Here is a 23817-nt window from a genome sequence, read left to right as displayed (position 1 = left end):
ATGTTAAGCTGAAATAAAATGACATATATGGAATGAAGGTTAAGTGATACTTTGATGGAAATCTATAGCTCTAGATGCATTTATCAGAGGAGAGGTGCTACAAATCAATTACCTATGTTTCCACCTAAGAAACTAGAAAAAGAGGAGTAAATTAAACCCATAATTGGTAAATAGAGGGGCCATTACTACAATCCTACAAACATTAAAAAGACAATGAGAGAGTATTCTGGAGGACTTCTGCAATAATTCAACAACTTGGATGGAATGGATTAATATCCTGAAGGACAACAACGATCAACACAAGCTAAAGAAGAAAGAGAAAATCGGAATGGCTCTGTATCTACTAACAAAGCTAAATTCGTAACTAAAACCCTTCCCACAAAAAATCTCCAGGCACAGGTAATTTCAGTGATAAATTTTACCAAACATTTAAGGAGCAAATAATATCTACCCTATACAAACTCTTTCAGAAAATAAACCTCTCAATTCATAGTATGAGGACAGCATTACTGTTATCTAAAGAAGAAGTTACAGGAAAACCATAGATTAATATCCCTTATGAATATAGAAATAAAAATCCTTAAAATAATGCTCATGTTACAATTTTGTAATTAAATGATAAAACTGAACATATTAACAGAAAGAAGAAAATCCATATAATCAAGCAAATGCCCCAAAAAGCACTTAAATTCAACACACATTCACGATTAAAAAGATAAAAATCTCAGCAAACTAGACTATAAGTGAGTTCCTCAACCTAACATACACGTAAGCCCTAGAACTAACGTCGTATTTGATGGTAAACCACTCAATCCTTCTTCCTAAGACTAGGAATAAGACAAGGATTTCTGCTCCCATCAATGAAATTCAATGCTGCATCTGATGTCCTACCTAGTACAATAAGACAAGACAAAGAAATAAAAGGTGTACTGACTGAAAAGAAATGTTAACTATCTTAATTCACAGGCATTATCCTGTACATAAACATACTGACGTATCTACAAAAAAGCACTGGAACAAGAATTTATAAGTTACAATATAAAGTCACTCAACCTTATTTCTGTGTAAAAGACAAAACAAATTGGGAATTAAAAAAATATACTAATTACAACAGCTTCCAAAATATGAAATACTGGTGTTAAACTTAACACTAAAAGCTTCAAAATATTGCTAGGAAACATTAAGGGAAACCTAAATAAACAGAGACATACAATGTTCATGAGTGACACAACTCAGTATTATTAAGATATCAATTCTCCTCAAGTTGACCTACAAATTAAACACAATCCCAATGACAATCCCAGCAGATGTTTTTGTACAAATTGAAAAGCCGATTGTAAAGTTTTTACAAAAACAAAACCAATTTAGGAAAATAAAAAAAAGATCAAGACTAACCCTATCTGAAATCAAGACTCGCTACATAGCTACAGAATCAAGCCAGTATAGTACTGTCTAAAGAAGGGATCAGCAAACTTTTACTCAAAGGGCCAGATGGCAAATATTTCAGGCCTAAAGGCCATATGGTCTCTGTTAAAACTATTCAACTCTCTTGATGTAGTATATTAGAAGCCACAGACAATATACAAATAAATGTCTATGGTTGTGTTCCAATAAAACTTTTTTACCAATCAGGTGGCTGTAGGTAACCAGTACGGTTACTGACCCTGTTCCAGATATGAACCATTTGTCAAACACGTGTATTACAAATATCTTCTCATTGCAAGAGTTTCCTTTTTCACTCTCATAATGGCATCTTTTGATAAACAGATGTTTTTAATGTTTTTAATTTTGATCCAACTGAACATCTTTTTTTTACAGTTAGTGTTTTACATGTCCTGTTCAAATGATCTCTACCTGCGCCGCAAAAATGTCTGTTTTCCTCTATATGCTTTATTAAATTACTGTTTCATGTTTAGACATGCAATCCATCTGTAATTGATTTTTGCATATGGTGTGATGTAAATGTCAATAAATTATTTTTCCTATGGATATCTAACAGACTAAGAGCCATTTATTTTGACCATCTTTTTCCCCACTATATTGTAGTATTATCCTTGTCACAAATCAGGCTAATTGTATTCCTGTGTTAGGCTTATTGTCCATAATAACAAACAAACAAACTACATTTATTGTCAAGTATCTATAAATTGACAATAATAAATTATTGTCAAGTATCTATAAATTCCCAGATAAGGGAATTTCCCTTATCTGGTGTGTGAGGGGCAATCATCCTGGGGAAAAGGCTGCTGAATAAAGAAAGAAAAGAGCCATAGGTTGTCTGATAAAAGGTCTTCCAACTGGGATTGTCACTTAGGATAGTTTCTGAAAATATCCTTGTCCTTTAAGATTCTAGATGAAAGTTTATTAAATATTCTATCTAAAACAAAAACTTCTGGGCCTTCCCTGGTGGCACAGTGGTTGAGCAGCTGCCTGCTAATGCAGGGGACACGGGTTCGAGCCCTGGTCTGGGAGGATCCCACATGCCGCGGAGCAACTAGGCTCGTGAGCCACAACTACTGAGCCTGTGCATCTGAAGCCTGTGCTCCGCAACAGGAGAGGCCGTGACAGTGAGAGGCCCGCGCACCGCGATGAAGAGTGGCCCCCACTTGCCACAACTAGAGAAAGCCCTCGCACGGAAACGAAGACCCAACACAGCAAAAATTAATTAATTAATTAATAAACTCCTACCCCCAACATCCAAAAAAAAAAAAAAAGCCTTTAAAAAAAAAAAAAAACAAACTTCTAGGAAGAGTTTCTTCCTGTAGAGATGCTCAGTATATATGAACTCATATTCTAAGAAAAAATTCTGTCAGTCAAGTAACAATCTCATTGATATCTCAAGGGAAAGGCTAAATTCTAGTGGATTGAGGGCTTGATAACTGTGTAGAAACTTTAAGAATCAAGAAATATGTGATATGCAACTAAAATTATCTTTCCTTTCAGAGAACAGAAGGTAAAAATGGAATTGAAGACTACTTCAAATAGGTCCGTCACAGGTAATGTCAATAATAACCACTGGCAACAAATAATTGACATTATCCATTATATTCTCATAACCCTGAAAGAAACTGAAGTGCTTTCAGTTGAATCACACTCATTATGACACCAGTATTACTGTGATACCTGAACATTAACTTGCAGGGAGACAGTTATCTTAAGGACTCTTTCATTTCTGCACATCTTTCTAGCAGAAGCACTAATGTGTTCTAGACTACTACTTCAAGGTGTTTTTAAAGCAAACAACTGTGGAAGGTAAACTGTCTCCCTCCAGAGCAAAAGGCAGGCTTTTTTTACTGTCCAGTGGCATGAACATAAGCTCTCTCTCCTGAGCAAGGTCAGCCAAGCTTTCTGGTCATCTGCATATTACACTGTGGGAACTGGGGCACTGGGAATTGGTCCAAATGTTGATACTCTAGCTAATATTACTGCTGTAATAAACTGTCCTTTGTTTCTGACCCAAGAGTCTCATGTCTTTTACCAGCATCTATGAAACTATGGCAGGTAACTTGCTAGTTTATGGGAAAGTTAAAAATCTCAAATGCACTGCGATTTTGGAGAGAAAGATGGGATGCTGATAGAGACATGGCTCTCTTAAAGAAAAAATATGAGGGCCTTATGGTTCAATTTATACAATTTGAGGTAAGTCTGTGGGTACTGGTAGCAAATTCTCTGACCAAATTGTATGGCCAATCAGGCAACAAATGGTCCTCTATTTTACTGCCTGGTAATTAGGAAGACTTGGGGAGAGGGGTGCAGACTGCTTCCAGGGAAGATGGTTCATAGACAGCTGCCTGAATGGTGCTCTGGTTGTTTCTAACTCTTCCAGAAGAGAATACCTCCTCACCAACTTAATGGTGAGCCTCAGGTCCATCCCATAGTAACAACTAGCACTAGGATTTGCCTCCTCCCACTTTCAGGCACTGTTACAGAGATATATACCTACTCTGAGCATGAAGGCAGGGAAATTATTATATAGCTTCATTTCTAATATAGTCAAGTTTGATATAATCAAGTAAATTATAAATTTACCTGAAGGAGCTTAAAAGCTTGAGAACCACTGATTTAGATACTTTCTGATTTTAGATACTTTCTAAATGTACTTCCTTCCTCTATAAACTCTGATCCTTGATATTAATTCTTAATATCTTTTTGAAGGAATTAGTATACTGAATACACGCCATTTCTACTACCTTTCTTAATGACATTAATCTAAAAGAATTATTTCCTGTTTGTACTTCCTCTGCTTACTGTCTCAGTGAGTTTATAAGTTACAAATATTCTTTTCAACTGTTTCATTCTCATGTTTTAAGCAGTAAATGATGAATACCACCTGATATGCAAAATTCACTGTAATTTTTTAAAAACATCCTATCATCTTTTGATTGTTCAAGGCTATATTTAATTTGATCTCTATAAATCAGTGTTGTCTGGCAGTAATAAAATGCAAGGCAAATATATAATTTTAAGTATTGCAGCTCTATTTACAATAGCCCGGAGATGGAAACAACCTAAGTGCCCATCATCGGATGAATGGATAAAGAAGATGTGGCACATATATACAATGGAATATTACTCAGCCATAAAAAGAAACGAAATTGAGCTATTTTTAATGAGGTGGATAGACCTAGAGTCTGTCATACAGAGTGAACTAAGTCAGAAAAAGACAAATACCGTATGCTAACACATATATATGAAATTTAAGAAGAAAAAAAAATGTCATGAAGAACCTAGGGGTAAGACAGGAATAAAGACACAGACCTACTGGAGAACAGACTTGTGGATATGGGGAGGGGGAAGGGTGAGCTGTGACAGGGCGAGAGAGAGTCATGGACATATACACACTAACAAACGTAAGGTAGATAGCTAGTGGGAAGCAGCCGCATGGCACAGGGATATCGGCTCGGTGCTTTGTGACCGCTTGGAGGGGTGGGATAGGGAGGGTGGGAGGGAGGGAGACGCAAGAGGGAAGAGATATGGGAACATATGTATATGTATAACTGATTCACTTTGTTATAAAGCAGAAACTAACACACCATTGTAAAGCAATTATACCCCAATAAAGATGTTAAAAGAAAAAAAAAAGTAAAGAGAAATGGGATATATTCATTTTAATAAATGTATTTTACTTAACCAAACATAACCAACTATCATTTCAACATGAACATTCATATAAAAGTCATTATTAATAATATATTTCACATTCTTTTTTTCATGCTAAGTTTTCAAAATCTGGTTGTGTATTTTACACTTACAGCACATCTCAAACAAACTAGCCACATTTCAAGTGCTCAAAAGCTGTGTGGCTAGTGACTAATATTTTGGATAACACAGCTCTAGAAAAAAGCAAAAATAATTCATCTTCAACTGTATCTAAATTCTGATTTGAGCTTTACACCCCAGTGATCATATCTTATTACTTTTCTCCTTCGCTTCTGAAATTTAATATTTCTCTTTTATTCTGCTGCTACATATATTCATTTAACATTTTACTTTCCAAATGCCAAATTCTAACCCTAATTTACATTTCTTTCAGGGAATTTTATATTTTGGAAAATCTGTCATTTACAATATAAAGTTCTGACCTTTTTGTTACAGTATTTTTTTTTCTTCTAAATTAAGGACATATACTGACCTTTCCATGTACAGGTAATTTCAAATTGTCCAACGTCATGACAAATGAAATCAAGAAGATAAATCTGAAGTAAACATTGCAGAAAGGAGTACGAATTACCCATATAGTACTATCTGATGCCTAAAATGGATGTACCACTGAATATCCACAATATTGGAGCCTCCTTCATTCCCTTCCCCAATGACATGCCAACTGGTATCCTCTTAGGTACACCAAGAAACTATTTTTGAACAAGCTACATTTGACCAGACAGACCTTGACTTTCATACAATACACTGACCTACCAAATCTGTATTTTTTATTTTTACTTTTTTAATTATTATTATTTTTTTGGCCACACCGCACAGCACGTGGGATCTTAGTTCCCCGACCAGGGATCGAACCTGCACCCCCTTCACTGGACCTCCAGGGAAGTCCCCAGATCTGTCTTCAGAAAGAAGATGGACTTAGTACTTAATTGTTGTTCCAGTTATTACCATTCCACTTATTCCCAAACATCAATGTTTATGCATTTTTACTTCACTGAATCTTTGCCTTATATTCATAAAAAATGACTAATGATAGAAAAAGTGCTTACCATTATAAAAAGAAACTTTGGCCTCAAATTTAACTCAGTTGAGATACTGGTTCAAGACAGAAAGATACTAACTCACCTCCTCCCAAGAAGGAGGGGCAAGCATCTAGTTCAACACACATCTGAAATATACTTCAGGGAGAGGAAGTAAGTGCCATCGTTTGCACTCTTCCTCTGCCTCACTTCAGAGCACCAGTAATCTCCCAGAGGGAACCTTGTACACACATCTGGTGCTCTGATTTTTGTGGTTTCTGCCCAGGGGATGCTCACTGATTGCCTGGTTCTGGTAGCCAGTAAGGCTCGCATTCCTGGTGCCATGGGACTATAGCAATTAGAGACAGTTCCTGGCTGACTACCACTACAGGGCTCAACGGAGATGGCAGACCGAAACACACCCCCAGTCTTTCTGTGAAAAAACCCTCTCTGCTTGTCCTAAAGCTTCAGAGTAGTGGTAGGTTTCTGGTGTGACACACACCTAGAGGCTTACTGAGGTGCTGCTGCTCTGTGTGGACAGAGGCCAGTGACTGCCATCTTCGCACATTCCCTGTGCCTTACTCTAAGTCACTGGTATCTCCAGGAAAGGAGCTTGCATACTCATCTGGTGCCTCAATTTTTGCGACTGTCACCCAGGGTATACCTCTAGACCATCTGGCTCTGGTGGACAGTGGGGCTGACTTACGTTTGTGATCCCACAGGACTGTACACATTTGTGTACTTCAAACCCTGATGCCTGAGGGTCTGGCTTCCAACCAGCCTGAATTCAGGTGCTGACCGAGATCGTCCGTTTTGGGACACTAACAGGTCTTGGCACACCCTCAATTACTGGGAGCCAAAAAAAAAAAAAGCTGCTCAGACAATCACAAAGTCTGAGAGGCAACTAAGAACTAGGGGCAGAGTTGAACAATAAGGTTCATCTCCTATATAAGACCACGTCTTTAACTGGGAGAGATGGCTATTTTATTTAACGGATAGAAACCAACACAGCAAGTCAAGGAAAATGAAGAAACAGAAGAATATCTTTCAAAGGAAGCAATAAGATAAAACCTCAGAAAGAGACCTTAATGAAACAGAGATAAGTGATTTAACTGATAAAGAGTTCAAAATAATGGTCATAAAGATGCCCACTGAGCTTGGGAGAAGAATGAACAAAGTGAGAACTTCAACAAAGCTTAGAAAAATAGAAGAGAGTATATATTTATATAAGTATATAAGTAGTAGTATCAACTTCTTCCTCTAAGGAGCTAGAGGCCTCAGGGAATAAGATGTTTACACCGCTCCACCAGGGTCAGCCAGATCTGGTTTGGCACTGCCTGTGAATAAGGTTATTGCTAAATTCTAGGATTTAGTCAGCAGATGGGGCTTTTGTACCCTAATTTGTAAATAATAAATGTTTTATTTTGGTCCCCTTCTGTTACTCCTTGGTTTTAATTTTTAGTATGCTTAAACATAGCAAATAAAGAGAGGTATCATTAACTAGATGCCTCTCAATGACCAACATTAAACTACTTGATCAGTACTACTTAGTAGTGCTATACTAAAATGAAATGAAATTCTTGGAGGAGCTAAGCTTAAACAATAACATTTTACGACATCTAAGATCAGGTGTCTTCTCTATAAAAGTTAGGCAGGAAACAGTACCTAAAAGTTATAGCTCCTAAGACTATAACTTTAGGAAGAAAGGCCAGATTCTTCAAGAATAAATAATCTACAGTTAGTCAGATTGAAGAGTCTTTCATCAGTCACACTTAAGAATGATTTTCTAAAATCTAACCCAAGGAAGTAAGAGTAATTGTGTAATGGCTCTTCACTCACCATTAATGGAGTTATCTATGGGATTATGTCAGAACTAAACAATATCTAAGAAGCAAAACGCCTAAAAAAATCTAACGACTTTGATCATCTGGGCTTTGGATCAATGCCCAGATTGCATAAAATAATATGACCAAGAACTTTGTTTACTCTTCAGTTAGAGGAGTGATTGACAAAGAAGGGAAATATAAAAGTGTATGCAAATTTCTTGAGATCCAAGATGCACCTGAAACAATTTCTGTTTCTATGACTCTCACCAAGAGATCAGTCTAAAAATGTTTTTAAGCAGTTATCAGAATCAGAACCTTTGGTGGGTGTTAGGTACACTGTGGTAAGCAAAATGTCATCTCTGTGCTTTTTAGAAATTATTGGAGTTAGTTAGTTATAGGAGAGCAAAGCAGATGCAGAAATTAATCAGAAGAGTAAGTAATTTTGGTACAAGCTTGAATGATACCTCTTTCTACCCACTGGTCTTATGCCATTCCACCTCATTTGTCTACATAGGTATAATCAAAAAAATGCTCATTTTTATAACACCTTTGAGTATTGTAATACCCAGCCATTAGTTAAAAAAATGTTAAGTATCCAAAAAAAGTTAGGAAAGGACAGTGAGAGGAAAGTCAGATATTAAGTTGTTATATATTACAGGCACAACTACACATAGAAAAACTGCACAGAAAAAAAGCCCACTGAAAGATATCAATATGCAATAGTGCCAAACATACAACATTGTTTAATTAGGGATGACAATATAAAATGATGGCTACTTTAGGGAGTGAAGAAATTTACGTCACAGCCAGTAACTGACAATCAACCTGTCTTTGCAAAATAGTATTTAGTCAATCAATTATCATCTCATCTGAATAACTTTTATTTATTCACAAATTTTTAGAAATATCATTATCAAGAACTTACCACATGAGTAGTTTTTAATGTACTGCCATCAAATCTGCATAAACTGGAGCTCTCTTCAAAGAAAATATCACATTCTTCTAACTCTTGAGCATTACAAGGAGGTTTACCTTTATCTGGATTTGGATTCTTAGACCATAAAAGAAAATAAATAACAACAAGAGAATGAATTTCTTCATACTCAACAATGTTAAGATTACAGCAATAATATTAAATTTCAGACTCATGACCAATAAAAACTTAAAAACAGACACAAAAAAGAGAATGATGGAATCAGCAGAGAAAGATATGAAAACAGCTATTATAAACTTGTTCTATATACTCAGAGATGTAAAGAAAAACAAACACATTGAGAAATATGGAAGATATAAAAAAGAACTAAACTGAAATTCTAGATATGAAAATACAATATCTGAAATGGAAAACACAATATTAGATGGGATTGACAGCCGATTAGACATTGCAGAAGAAAAGACAACCAGTGAGTTGGAGTCTATCTAAAATGTAACAGTCTATCTAAAATAGTAATAGAGTCTATCTAAAAATGAAGCAGAGAAGACAAAAATAAAACACACACAAAAGATGAGAACCCTAGTGACCTGTGGAACAATATCAAATGGTCTAACATATGAGTATTTGGAAGAATGCAAGAAGAATGGAAAAAGTTTTGAAGAAATGATGGCAATTTTTTTCAAATTTGATGAAAACTATAATCCTACAGATTAAAGAAGGTCAAAGAACCCCAAGCATAACAAACATTAAGAAAAAAAAAAACACAGAGCAAGTCACATTACAATGAAATTGCTAAAAATGAGAAAAATGAAATTATTCTCCAAGTAATAAAGAGAAAATCTTAAAAGTGGTTACAGGAGGGAAAAATCACATTACTGACAGAGGAACAAAATTACAAATGACAGCTGACTTCTCATCAGAAACTACACAAGCCAGAAAACAATGGAGTATATTTGAAGTTCTGAAAGGGAAAAAAACCGTCAGCACTGACTTACACCCTTAATAAAAATAGCTTTAAAAGAAGGAACTCAAGTATTTTTGCAGACAAGGAAGACATGTATTTCTGCAGACAAACAAAAGCTGAAAGAATTTATCCAGCAGAACTACATTGCAAGAAATGACAAAAGAAGTTCTTCAGCCAGGAAAAAAATGACACCAGATGGCAATCTGAATCAACACAAAGGAATGTAAAAAAGAGGAAATGACAAATATTTGGATCAATATAAGGCTTTTTCACCCTGCATTTTTAATCTCTTTAAAAGAAAACTGACCGACTAAAGTTAAAATAATAACATATCATCAAGTTTATAACATAGAAATAAAATGACAAAAATAATACAAAGGATGGAATGGAAATATACTGTAAAGTTTTTAAGTTATGAGTTAAGTGATATATTTTGAGGATAGATGGTGATAAGATGAAGATGTTATACTATAAACTCTAGAACAACCACTAAACACACACACAAATATCCACCCAAACAAAAACACAGAGGTATCATGAAAAATATGCCCAAAGTAGAGATAAATGGAATCATTAAAGTAATTTTAATATGTTCACTGTTTGAATGCAAAAATCACTGTTTGGTCTTATAGCCCTCAAAGAGTAAAAAAGGATCACTTAAAAGATAAGTTATACATTCACATGCATATAACAGAAATACAATTCTATAACAACTGATAAAATGTCCACACAACTAGTTTGCCAAAATGCAGTCATGTTACTGAGAACCTAATGTGAAAGGACCAGAGAGTCTGTGAAACTAAATGTCTGGAAGTTACAGACATTATCAAATCTGTCCATTTTCCAGCTGGGACATGGAGCCAGCTAGCTGTGGTTGTCTTCTCCTTTCTAAGTATCAATGGAAACAATTCTGGTTGCAGTGGCTGGCTGAGAAGGTAATTCCAGCAATTAGCTGGGGCCATTTTGTCACAGTATCTCAAGAAGATATACACATCCAGCAGAAAAGAAAGCCCCCAGGTAGCTGTGGCTGTCTTCTCCTTTCTAAGTACCAATGAAACAATTCTGGTTGCAGTGGCTGGCTGAGAAGGTAATTCCAGCAATTAGCTCGGGCCATTTTGTCACAGTGTCTCAAGAAGATATATACATCCAGCAGAAAAGAAAGCACCCTCCCCACTCCTCCCTCCCTTCTCCTTTCAATTACCCATATGTTAGAGATGGGAGGGCAAAAATTAAAAGCTAAGGACTATCAAAGTAGCCAGTATTTAACAGGACAAGATTATAGAGAAAAGGGAATAGCAAGGAGAACCCAAGACTATGCTGCTTTCCTAGAGTTATCTGTTATTTCAAGCTGAGCTGAAAAAGACAAGTGGAAAGCAGAGGATAAGGGGCTAAAAAGCTGAGTTCTGATAATTATCAAAGTGCTTGGGAGACAAAAATTAGAGATCAGGGCCCACACAGGAGGAGAAACCCTGGTAAACATTCCAGACTTTCAGTTGAGATTCATGAAAAGTTCCACCCTAGGACTAAGAACAAACAAAGAATAAACCAGCCATGCAAAAAACTGAAATCCAGCATCAAATCAAATCAATCAGTAACGGGATTAAGAAAACAGGCAGAAAATGTTGGGGATGCAGCTAATGTAGTATTTAGAAGGAAGTGTATAGCATTACATGCTTTCATTAGAAAAGGAGAAAGGTCAAAAATCAATCATCTAAGCTTTCACCTTCAAAAAAGAGCAAAATAAATCTAAAGCAAGCAAAAGAGAGAAATAAATGTAATAACAGTCTGGATGAAATTGGAAACTGAAAAAAAAAAAGGAAAAATAAAGTCAATAGAAATAGATGCCCCAAATAATCCTATAACTATTAAAGAAATTAAATTCATGGTTTAAAACCTTCAAAAAAGAAAACTCCAGTCCAGATAGTTTCACTGGCAATACCTATTAAACATTAAAGAACATATAATGCCAAGTCTACACAATCTCTTCCAGAAATAGAAGATAGCAACACTTCGCTACTCATTTTATGAACTCAGCATTACCCAGATACCAAAAGTAGATAAAGACAGTAAAAAGTCAAAACAAAACAAAAACCATAGGCCCCAATATTCCTCACAAACATAAATGTAAAACTCTTCAATAACATATTAGTAAACCAAACCAGTGATATGTAAAAAAGAATAATAATACATCATGACCATCATGATAAATACTCTTAGCATACTAGGAATAGAAGAAATTTCCTCAAAGTGATAAAAAGAATCCATCATACTTAATAGTGAAAATTCAGTCTTCTCCCCAAGATCATGAATAAGGCAAGAATATCTGCTTTCACTATTCACCATTCCTATTTTACAGTGCATTAGAGGTTCTAATCAATGAAGTAAGGCAAGAAAAAGTATAAAGATTTGAAAAACACAAAACTGCCTTCAGTTAGAGATGACAAGATTCTGTTTTTTATTTTAAAAGTAACAACCACACTAGTGTTTAGGCATAAATAACTTACTCATATATATGAATATTCATTTGAAATCATCAAGTTTAAAAGACAGTTAGTAGCAATTATCTACAATCTCAAAACAAACCCCCACTACTGTCACTATAATTATATCCCCAGAGCCCTATCACAATAAATACTTGCTGAATATTGAATGAACACAGAGCAATGCAGTCTGCATGGCTTGTAACAAGAGGGCTATGAAATCAAAGTTCTAGAGTCATACATATGAATTCCAGGGATTCTTGAAATTTTCCATTATGCTAGAAAATGTGAAACTTGGTTTCTCCATTTTGGTCATGTTTTTTTTTGTCAGAGACATTGACCCTCAATATTCTAATCTTTCCTTTCTACCTTAGGATGCAACTAACCTACAGTACAAATACTTCTTTATATAATCTTCCTCATTGCTATAATTCCAGATGGCAATAAATCAGACATTTTACATTTGCTGATATGTTTTGGTAAAGGAACATAACTGAAGTTCTGGTGTATTGCTGAATTTGTTCAAATTCTTAACATTATCTTAAATGTTATCGGAGTAGGAACATACTCAACAAAAATCTCACAGCTGTATGTTTTATATGTATATACACACACATACACACAAACACCCCTTGTGATATTCTAAGAGCACCCAGAAAATTTCAATGACTACACGTAGATTATTAGCAAGGTAGGGGGTAAAATCATAATTTTTGTCCCTGTCAGCTTTGGTCAGTCAATTCTTCTAAAAGAGAATATAGATATACACAGAGATAGAGTTGACACTTGAACAACATGGGTCTGAACTGGAAAGGTCCACTTAAAATACATACTACAGAAATATATAATACCCAACTGGTTGAATCTGAGGATGTGAGCAGGAGATACAGAGGACCGACTGTAAAGTTATACTTGGATTTTTGAGTGCACAAGGGTTGGTCCCCTAACCACTGCATTGTTCAAGTGTCAACTATATATCTCTTTTTTTCTCTCTGTACATATATTGAGAGAGCGAAAGATACATATATACATACAACCATACATGCACACCCACCCTATATGTACAACATGCCCACACACATATATATATTCACACAGTATAAGGAATATATATTAGAATTTTAAGCCATATTCAAACACTAGTCAGTGATACCTAATCTGTCTCTTACATTAGGAAAAGCAAAATAATGTTTGAAAAACATGGTGTAATCCTCACATAACATACTTCTGGATCCTTGGGAAGTCACACTGCTATTGCAATTGCTTACCAGTTCATCAGAGGTCAAATGCATCAAACGTTCAGCTATTGCAGCACACTGGGCTGAGTCTCTAATAAATTCCCCCTGTTTATCACCGACCACTAGCTCTGGCCATGTCAGTCCTTCATTCTTCTTAATCAAGGAAATCTCCAAGCTAGAAGTTTAAGATGAGAAAAGTAATGTTACATTAAGCAACTATACAAATTATACAACCAATACCAAACAGAAGAATCTTCCACAGAAATTACCCCTCTGATGTCCAGAGGATGTTTTACCAAAAATCATGTTCATTTTCATTCTGCATATGATGGAAAACCTATCATCCAAGGGTAAACAATATAGATCTAATAGACAAGAAGGCACCACTGGAGTGATTGGAAAGAGTAACACCACTCAGAAAGTACTGCTGCAGTTCAGGTGTGCTGTGTGTTACCAATCTTCAGTAATAGAAAAATGCAAGCAGCATGAATCTATGAGCTATTTCACTGGGGAATGGTCGGGGGGGCACATAAAGTTAACTGGAAAGGGCCTATAACTAAAGGTACCTCTTTGTGTGTGGAGCCAACAATTACCTTCATTATCACAAACTAGTAGCCATAATATATTATTAACCTAAATATCAGGAAGGTTAGTTAAATCAATAAAAAAGGACCCATCGGGGAACACTAAGATTAAGGACTGATGCAGCAGAAAAGGGAGAGAGAGCTGACTCAGGGCAGACTGTGGACATGGGATAGGGAGTTGCCCATGTGCCTCTTGAATAGGAAAGGAAATCCAGGTAAGCTGGCTGTTGCTATAATACAGAGAAAAGTGATGTTGGTGGTAGCTGTTTCACAGCAAAGCAACCTTTTCCATGTGCCATCTCTGGTAAACATGGGCCATACTAACCCATGCCCTGGAACACAATTGCAAGGAAACAATTGCAAGAACACGATAGTAACTATTATCGTAATTATCAAATAGAACATGCAAACTTATCAGATATTCTTTTTCAAGGCTATTATCACTACCTCATGAATTAATTACAGTACTTTAAAATTTTCTAAAACTTCTTGTATTTTAAGAGACTATACAAAATAATATCTTTCTTATGTAATGAGTTCCTATCATTAGCATTAAAAACTACCACCATGGTCAATAATGCCCAGATTTAGTTACATTTTCTAAGGAGAAAGCTAATCTTGAATGATGATGATGATGGTGATAATGATGATAATAAAAATAATGACAGCAGCTTATACTTACCTAATGCTTACCGTAAGCTAGGTGCTATCTTAAGTACTTTACATGTTTTAACTCATTTACTGCTCACCACAAACAAATAAAGTAAGCACTATTATCATCTCCATTTTACAAGTAAGAAAAGAAAGCACTGAGAGGTTAAGTAACTTGCCAAGGTCACAAGCTAGTAAAGCAGTCTGGCTCCAAGTCCATGTTCTTCACTACTGCACTATTCTGCCTCTCTGAAAAAATATATGTAAATAACTATTAAAGAACTTGTACCTAGTGACCAGAATGCATTAATACTGTTCTTAGTCAGTTGCTAGCTAAAGAAGTTAGAATTCGTACAGTTTTAGTTATAAAGAATTTATGAACCATCATTAAATTGGCATATCTAGTCAATGTTACTCTTTTAGCACAAATGCATTTCTACATTTTAAAACTAGAATCACATCCTATCATCCAAGCAAAAAGGAACACACAGCCCCATACATAATAAACTACAGATTAGTTAACAAATCCTTCCAAAACTACAAGGAACATTAACTACTGAAAATGAGACGAATAATATAATCAAGTACAAAAAGATCATGTGTTTTTAAACCAATGATACCACCAACACAGCACTGTAATTATCTTTTGTAACATAAAATAGTAATCAAGCACCTCAAATTTAATGAAAAAAGAATACTGGTCTATATTCATGTGTTAAATGCTGAAACTATTTGCATAAGGTCCAGCTCTTCTCCTAAACCTTGGCTGGGTTACTGCTTGATGACTTATATTTAGCAGTATGTTCCAGCTGGTTTGCCAATTTAAAAATGCTATCCTCATCTCTCACACACACTAGTAAGATATGTTTAAATAGAATATATGGAAATATAAAATATTTTTGAAAGAACCTTTCAGATATTGAGTTTTTAAGATAATACATTAAAAAGTATAACGAAGTCACCAAATCTCTCCATTAATAAAATGATTTCAGGGTATCTGCTTAATTTAAAAACAATTTTGAACTAGATATATATTTCTTAGACTAGCAGAATTCAGAGTCACATCAAGACTCACATGGATGGGTAAAATACCACTAACCAAGAATTATATTTAATAAAAATATTTAATTTTAACCCACTTCTGACAAAATTTGACCATTTTAAAAATTAAGTGCCTAACACCATTCATTAACCATCACTGAATTCAATAATTACTAAGACTTGATCTAAAATGAAAGAGACTAATTTTATTAATCCAAATGATTAGGGAATGAAGTATCTGGAACAATAGATTTACAAAGAGGAACGGTAGTTGGGACAGAGGATTATAGTCTTACAAGACACAACCTTTGTTTACCTTTTATTTACATATTCTTTTTACTGAGGTGTAATTTATAGATGCAATTCATGGATTTTAAGTGTAGAATTCATTGTTTGACAAATGCATACGCCCGTATAACCCAATAAAGATAGTGAAACATCCAGGAAGTTCCCTTGTGCATTTTTCCAGTCAATCCTCCTGCACCCTAGAGGTAACCACGGTTCTGATTTGTATCACCATAGATTAGTTCTGCCAGTTCTAGAACTTCACTTATGTGGAATTGCACAGGGCATACTTTTTGTCTCTGGCTTCTTTCAGTCCACGTAACGTTTTTGAGGTTCATATTGCAGAGTAGCATTCCACTAATTAGCAAATTAAAGTTAATAGAAAAATATTATTTCTATTAAAAAGTTTAAAAAGCACAAATTTAAATAAATGACCACTTTCACCTATTTATTATTATTATTGTTTCTGTTATTATTATTATTGTATCCAGAGCTGGTAATGAAAAGCACGCAGTATAATGTAAACAATAACTATAATAGTATTTTTAATCTTAACTACAGTAATTTCATTTTTAATCTATCTTAAGAAAAATAATCAGCAATACTGATGGACCTATTGTAGTATTCCCCTATGATGTAACCACTGCAAAAAGTATAAAAAGAAAACAAGGAAAAAGTGAAATAATAAAAAATAAAATTTTAAATATAAATATAACTATAAAAATACCTATTATTCTCTTTAATTATCCATGTACTGCTTTCATGATCAATAGATGAATAGAGATTTCCTTCCAAAAACCTCTGACCCTTCAGCACAACGTTGACATGATCAGGCAAAAACTGTATTTGAATGTCTTCCTTAGTACAGTCTTCTGGAAGCGATATTGTTACTGTCAAATCATCTTCAGTCTGTTGCCAGTAATACAGAGGTTCTTTTAGGAAAAGAAAAATGCATTATGTAATTAAAAAGCTGAGACTAGGTCATACAAAAGAAAACCTATCTTAGCATATTTTCTAGTGATCGTCTCACAAAAAAATAATTATGAACAAACACACAGAGATGTCCATGGGGAATTTTCACTTAAAGAGTTGTAGCAATTTACTTGACATTTTCCTGTTCCAGGATTACCTCATGCTCCAAGAGATACACATTCATAAAGTACAAATCATAGCAACTCTTTCATCCCGATTCCTTCTCTCCCTGCCTCTCAGTATCCCTACTTCCCTACTTCTCCCTCTTCCTCTTATACACGCACATGCACACACACACACAGTGGATTCCGATTTCAGAAGAATACCAAATATGTCATAAACTCCTGTCTGAAACTTTCACCACAGCCTTGATTTGCCAATGCTGGAGCAATATAGTAACTCTGTGATACAGGAGACTACTGTTATTTGGTGGGATACATGTCCACACAAAAATAAAAGATATTTTCCTTATAAAGGTATTGGCTATTCTACCTCATTCACAACATGAAAGCAATTTCATAGCAAATTCAAGGGCTGTCAGTATATTTTGTCTAAGTTCCCAATAAAAGAATCCTGCCTTCATCACCTTCTCTTAACTCCTCAGCTTGTCTCCTAAAAAGCTACCTACTAAAGAGACACTTTGAGACCCATCATACTATCACCACGGAAGTAGGAAAATAGGGCTTAAATGCAAAATGAATAAATATTTGCTTAATGGCATCCATAAACATTAATCTGTCTATCCACTCATCAGAAAGGAATATAACAGGGCTGTTAGGAACTAGTGCTCCAGAGTTGGCTAGTCCACGGTCTGAATCCTGGTTCAACCATTTAATAATTCTGATACACAACTATACCTCTAATCCTCATTTTTCTAATCTGTAAAACAGTGTAACAGAATATTACACACCTCTTAGGACTGACTGGTGACATTTAAATGAGTTAATGCATGTAAAACATTTAATATCAATTCTGTTACCTAAATATATTATAAACTCTCACTAAATGTGGGTTATTACTCTTTTTATTTTTGTGTGGTTTTATGTTAAAACTTGGGGGGGTACTTGATATGCTGAAAGATATAGCATAAGCATGGTGTGTCTCCTGGAAGGGTCGCTTTTATCTGAAATTAAAATTTTTCTTTTAACAAATATGATAATATAGAAATAAATATAAAACATGCAGGCTTCCCTGGTGGTGCAGCAGTTAAGAATCTGCCTGCCAATGCAGGGGACACAAGTTTGAGCCCTGGTCTGGGAGGATCCCCCATGCTGCGGAGCAACTGGGCCCAGGCACCGCAACTGCTGAGCCTGCACTCTGGAGGCCTGCGAGCCACAACGGCTGAAGCTCACGCGCCTGGAGCCCGTGCTCTGCAACAGGAGAAGGCACCGCAATGAGAAGCCCGCACACCGCAAAGACAAGAGGCCCCTGCTCGCCACTAGAGAAAAGCCCACACGCAGCAACAGAAGACCCAACGCAGCCAAAAATAAAATAAATTAAAAAAAAAATGCATGGGGGGCTTCCCTGGTGGCGCAGTGGTTGAGAGTCCGCCTGCCAATGCAGGGGACACAGGTTCATGCCCCGGTCCGGGAAGATCCCACATGCCGCGGAGCAGCTGGGCCTGTGAGCCATGGCCGCTGAGCCTGTGCGTCCGGAGCCTGTGCTCCACAAGGAGAAAGGCCACAACAGTGAGAGGCCCGCGTACCGCAAAAAAAAAAAAAAAAAAAGCATGAATTTTTAGGATAAAATTGTTACTTCGGGGTAATATCTAACTTGCATCACATTCCTTTAAGTCTCAGATCCTCTATCTTTTGCCTTTCAAAGTACTTTTAATAAAAACTTACTGAAAATGCTTGAAATATAGCTTAAAAGACATACTATAAGCTCTCTAAGAAATGTTTTACTCATCCCTCGTCTCGCACAAACATTAACAAGGCAGTTTATACATAATAATCATGCAATATAGAATTTCTGCCAGATATGGGGATGGGAGGAACCTGCAAAATCACATGAGCTTTTAGTATAGATTAAGGCCATGGACATAGACTAAAGAGAAAGCCAGAATTTTCTTACTCTCCTCTCCATCAAAACTATACAGACACCTAAATAATTTTTTCCATTGTTGGTTGCTTTGAGTACCTTTCTATATCTCTACAGACTGTATTAGGTCTTCAAAGAAAATATCATTATTTATAATATCATGACAATACCAAATGGGTAATAGATAATATCAGTCTTCTTGAAGTTTATAGAAAATGAAACCGGTATACATACTCAAAAGAGTGCTTAAAAGAAAGCATACTAATTAACAAACTATGCATAATTTTTAAAAATTAGAACAATTTTCCTTTCTTATTGTGAAAGTCCAATGATAAAATAAATACAGAAGAAATTTCCCAAGAGAAAGTGGGTACAAGAAAGGGCTATTTATTAGAAAAGAAACAGAAAAATGGAAGGGACTTGTGGTTTACACTAAAAGGGAAAAACGAATTCAGGAGGAACGCAAAATATAGTGTGAGATGTCAACAAAAGAAACACTGGACTAGTGGCTAGTGATTTAAACACATGATGTGTCCCAACTAGCCTGCAAATCTGTCTTGGAACCACATGGTCCTAGCTACTAGGCAGACTGGTTCTAAGGATTAAGGCAGTCTTTCATTCTTCCACAATCGCTCACCAAAGGAGTTCTAAAGCGCATGTGGTCTAGAGATATGGATAGCTGCTCTGGCTAAGCTTTAGGAGAGTTTAACATTATAATTAAGACAAAATAGTAGAATTTATTCAGAAAGGGATCTCACATAAAAACATCACAAGACGCTAAATAAAACGCTACCAAGCACAACCCTTATAATTGGAGTTGTACATGTTTACAAACCTGGAAAAGTATATAAAAATATACTTATAAAAATAGTGAAACTAATTTTTATTTTAAATAATTAAGTTGTTAAAGTAATAAAAAGGGTAGATTCAAAGAGTAATATATATAATTGTTAAATATTGTGAAAATCTCTGTTAAGTAAAATATACTAGTCCCTGGCTATAAATACCACAAATATAAACAGTAATGATTATAGAAAAATGTTCTCTGGAATACTTTTAAAGAATATGTACTCTTTGTATACAAATATAAATTTCTCCTGAAAGACCTTTTTACTCTTTTCATTCTAAAACATTACCTTCATTCATTCACTCATGCATTCATGAATGAATGCAACACTGAGAAAACTTAGTGATTCTACCCCCAAGGAACCTTCTTTCAGTTTAGTATGAAAGATAAGAACGTGTAATTAGGACACCTATAATGAACAGAGGTTAGCTTATTTTTAAAAATTATTATTGACAATACTAATATGCTGGATTTTCAAACACCAACAAGTAGACATTAGTATTTGTTTATTCATTCATTAAGTATTTATTAAATATCTAATCAGGTAAGATAATATATAGGTTTTAAAAACATTTTTGGTAATTACAAAAGTATTAAATTGAACAGTTCACACTACTTAGGTGGTATATTTTATAAAAGACCATTCTGGGAAATATAAAGGAAAATAAAGAAAAATTAAGCACCTATCTTGACCTGGTAAAACTCATAACCTAGCTGGGAGGACAAATCAGATATATTTTACACAGGAGCTCTATGGATATTTGAAGTAAAATTACCTTTGATTTTCTCTGACATGTCTTCATCCTTACTTTCTTCAAGATTTTGACCAACTTGAACAAATGTAAAGGACTTGTAAGAGACAATCATTAGACCATTCCCATTGGGCTCAATAGCGGCATAATGGGGCACTGACTTTCCACGGAGAATATTACGCTTAGTAATTTCATATTTTTTTTTATCTGTAAGAAAATAAAGCATTTTAGAACAAAAAAATTACAAATAAAAAACTATATAATAAAAATATTTGAATATATTTGTATATTAATTCTAATTTAAACTAAATATTTTAAATGTACTATTAAAAAGCACACTATTAGGTACCTTTTTAAAAAGGATAAAAAAAATTTACAACCTAATATTCTGTAAATAAATCCCTATTTTAAAATACTGGGTCTGCACCTCCTAGAGAAATGGAAATAAAAACAAAAATAAACAAATGGGACCTAATGAAACTTAAAAGCTTTTGCACAGCAAAGGAAACCATCAACAAGATGAAAAGACAACCCTCAGAATGGGAGAAAATATTTGCTAATGAAACAACTGACAAAGGATTAATCTCCAAAATTTACCAGCTCATGCAGCTCAATATTAAAAAAACAAAAAACCCAATCCAAAAATGGGCAGAAGACCTAAACAGACATTTTTCCAAAGAAGATATACAGACTGCCAACAAACATATGAAAGGATGCTCAACGTCACTAATCATTAGAGAAATGCAAATCAAAGCTACAATGAGGTATCACCTCACACCAGTCAGAATGGCCATCATCAAAAAATCTACAAACAATAGATGCTGGAGAGGGTGTGGAGAAAAGGGAACCCTCTTGCACTGCTGGTGGGACTGTAAAATAGATACAGCCACTATGGAGAACAGTATGGAGGTCCCTTAAAAAACTAAAAATAGAACTACCATATGACCCAGCAATGCCACTACTGGGCATATACCCTGAGAAAACCATAATTCAAAAAGAGGCATGTACCACAATGTTCACTGCAGCTCCGTTTACAACAGCCAGGACATGGAAGCAACCTAAGTGTCCACTGACAGGTGAATGGATAAAGAAGATGTGGCACATATATACAATGGAATATTACTCAGCCATAAAAAGAAACGAAACTGAGTTATTTGTAGTGAGGTGGATGGACCTAAAGTCTGTCATACCGAGTGAAGTAAGTCAGAAAGAGAAAAACAAATATTGTATGCTAACACATATATATGGAATAAAAAGTAAGTGGTTCTCATGAACCTAGGGGCAGGACAGGAATAAAGATGCAGACATAGAGACTGGACTTGAGGACATGGGGAGGGCGAAGGGTAAGCTGGGATGAAGTTAGAGAGTGGCATGGACATATATATAATACCAAATGTAAAACTGATAGTTAGTGGGAAGCAGCCGTGTAGCACAGGGAGATCAGCTTGGTGCTTTGTGACCACCTAGAGGGTGGGAGGGAGATGCAAGAGGGAGGAGATATGGGGATATATGTATATGTATAGCTGATTCACTTTGATATAAAGCAGAAATTAACACACCATTGTAAAGCAATTATACTCCAATAAAGATGTTAAAAAAAAAATACTGGGTCTGATGAAATCTGTTCTAGATTGTGGTGTCCAAGTGGTAGCCACTGGCCAGAGTAGCTATTTAATTAAAATTAAGTAAAATTTGAAATGCAATGCCTCAGTCACACTAGCCACACTTCAAGTGCTCAAAAGCCACACATGGCTACCTGCTATCACACTGAGTGGCTCACATATAAACACGTCCATTTTGGAAAAATTTCTATTGAAGAGCAGTGCTCTAAATCATAAAAGTGACTGCCTTATCTGAAACATCAACCTCTGAAAAAACTACCCGTTCCTTCACTATAGCCAGCCTGTCTACTTTCTCAGCCAGTATATGATAAGTGTCTTCTGAAAAAAGCTACAAACTGATGATACCAGGAAAAGTGTGGTGTGGACTATTTTCTTCCCATTCTAGCTACTGATAAGGGTTTTTTTTTAAATGAAATATGTTTATGGTAGAAATGATTTTTATACACATTCAGATATAGATCTATTTGCCTACTATAACCAAATATAAATAACTGTACTTGGAATTTTTAAGATATAAATAATTAACTGTATTCTGAGTTTCTGGTAAATTAACTGAATTTATTCTATGAAAATAAGGGGTTTTTGTCTTTGTTTTTTGCTTTAAAAAGTACCCAAACATTTCAGTTGAGTCCGTACCTTTACTTATATTGTTACTGTGGGTAACAAATTTTTATTACAGTGGGTAGTGCTTGTAAGCTTCATAATGAAGTCAAAAATCATAACTCAAAGTCATGAGTTACACATAGTAACACATATACATACATAATAATACAATTTGTTCTAAAACATCTGTCAGTGTTTTTTCTCTAAATCCTCACCTACATTCACACATTCACTTCATACATATTTAGGAATAGACTTTTCATTTCATGAATGAAATAAAAACTCCTATTTTTCCTCCACAGGTACATGCACAGCAAAGAGTCCTAGCTTCCTCTAAAGACCCAAACTTAGACACTGTATATTTTATTGGATGGTTTTTCCCAACATGTGTGGGACAGAAAACAGTAGGTCTCAAGTGAATTATTCCATGGCTAAATGAGTTGGGAAATGCTGGGTCAAAATTAAATTTTTTCTATTCAAAATTTCTAGAAACTTGAATATGCTTAATGTGAAATGGAGATATCGTATGCCCACATTTTCAAACTTACTTGACCATAAAATATAACTTATCAAATGTTCCACTCAAAAGAGTTTAGAAATATAACACTGCTCTGTAATGTTCAGGGAAAATAAAAAGTAACACAATTATGTTAGTAATTCAGGGACAAGAGGAACTGAGATATTAAGAAAAGAAAGTTGTGAGCCAAAGAATGAATTTTATATTTTTAAATCACAAAAAATCAAAAGAATATTTAAAAACATGTAAAAATTATATAAAATTCAAATGTCAGTGTCCATA

At 35.1% G+C, this 23817-nt stretch overlaps 1 protein-coding gene across 2 annotated transcripts in view; it reads right to left on the bottom strand.

Moving 5' to 3' along the window:
- NUDCD1 (NudC domain containing 1) overlaps window positions 1–23817 on the bottom strand; it is an 88201-nt gene that overhangs the window by 31506 nt on the left and 32878 nt on the right. The window contains exons 5-8 of one of the 2 annotated variants that reach the window (XM_082674698.1): window positions 20818–21000; window positions 16910–17114; window positions 13652–13796; window positions 8931–9056 (exon numbers count right to left, since the gene is read on the bottom strand). In XM_082674698.1, coding sequence (XP_082530824.1) covers window positions 8931–9056; window positions 13652–13796; window positions 16910–17114; window positions 20818–21000 — 659 coding nt within the window. The remainder of the gene's footprint in view (window positions 1–8930; window positions 9057–13651; window positions 13797–16909; window positions 17115–20817; window positions 21001–23817) is intronic. The other variant, XM_082674699.1, reaches the window with a different exon arrangement.

The sequence above is a fragment of the Grampus griseus genome, assembly GCF_964374135.1.
Source record: "Grampus griseus genome assembly, chromosome: 17".
Classification (NCBI taxonomy): Eukaryota; Metazoa; Chordata; class Mammalia; order Artiodactyla; family Delphinidae; genus Grampus; species Grampus griseus.
Note: the sequence above shows the minus strand (reverse complement) of the source record. Positions and strands in the feature narration are given on the sequence as shown.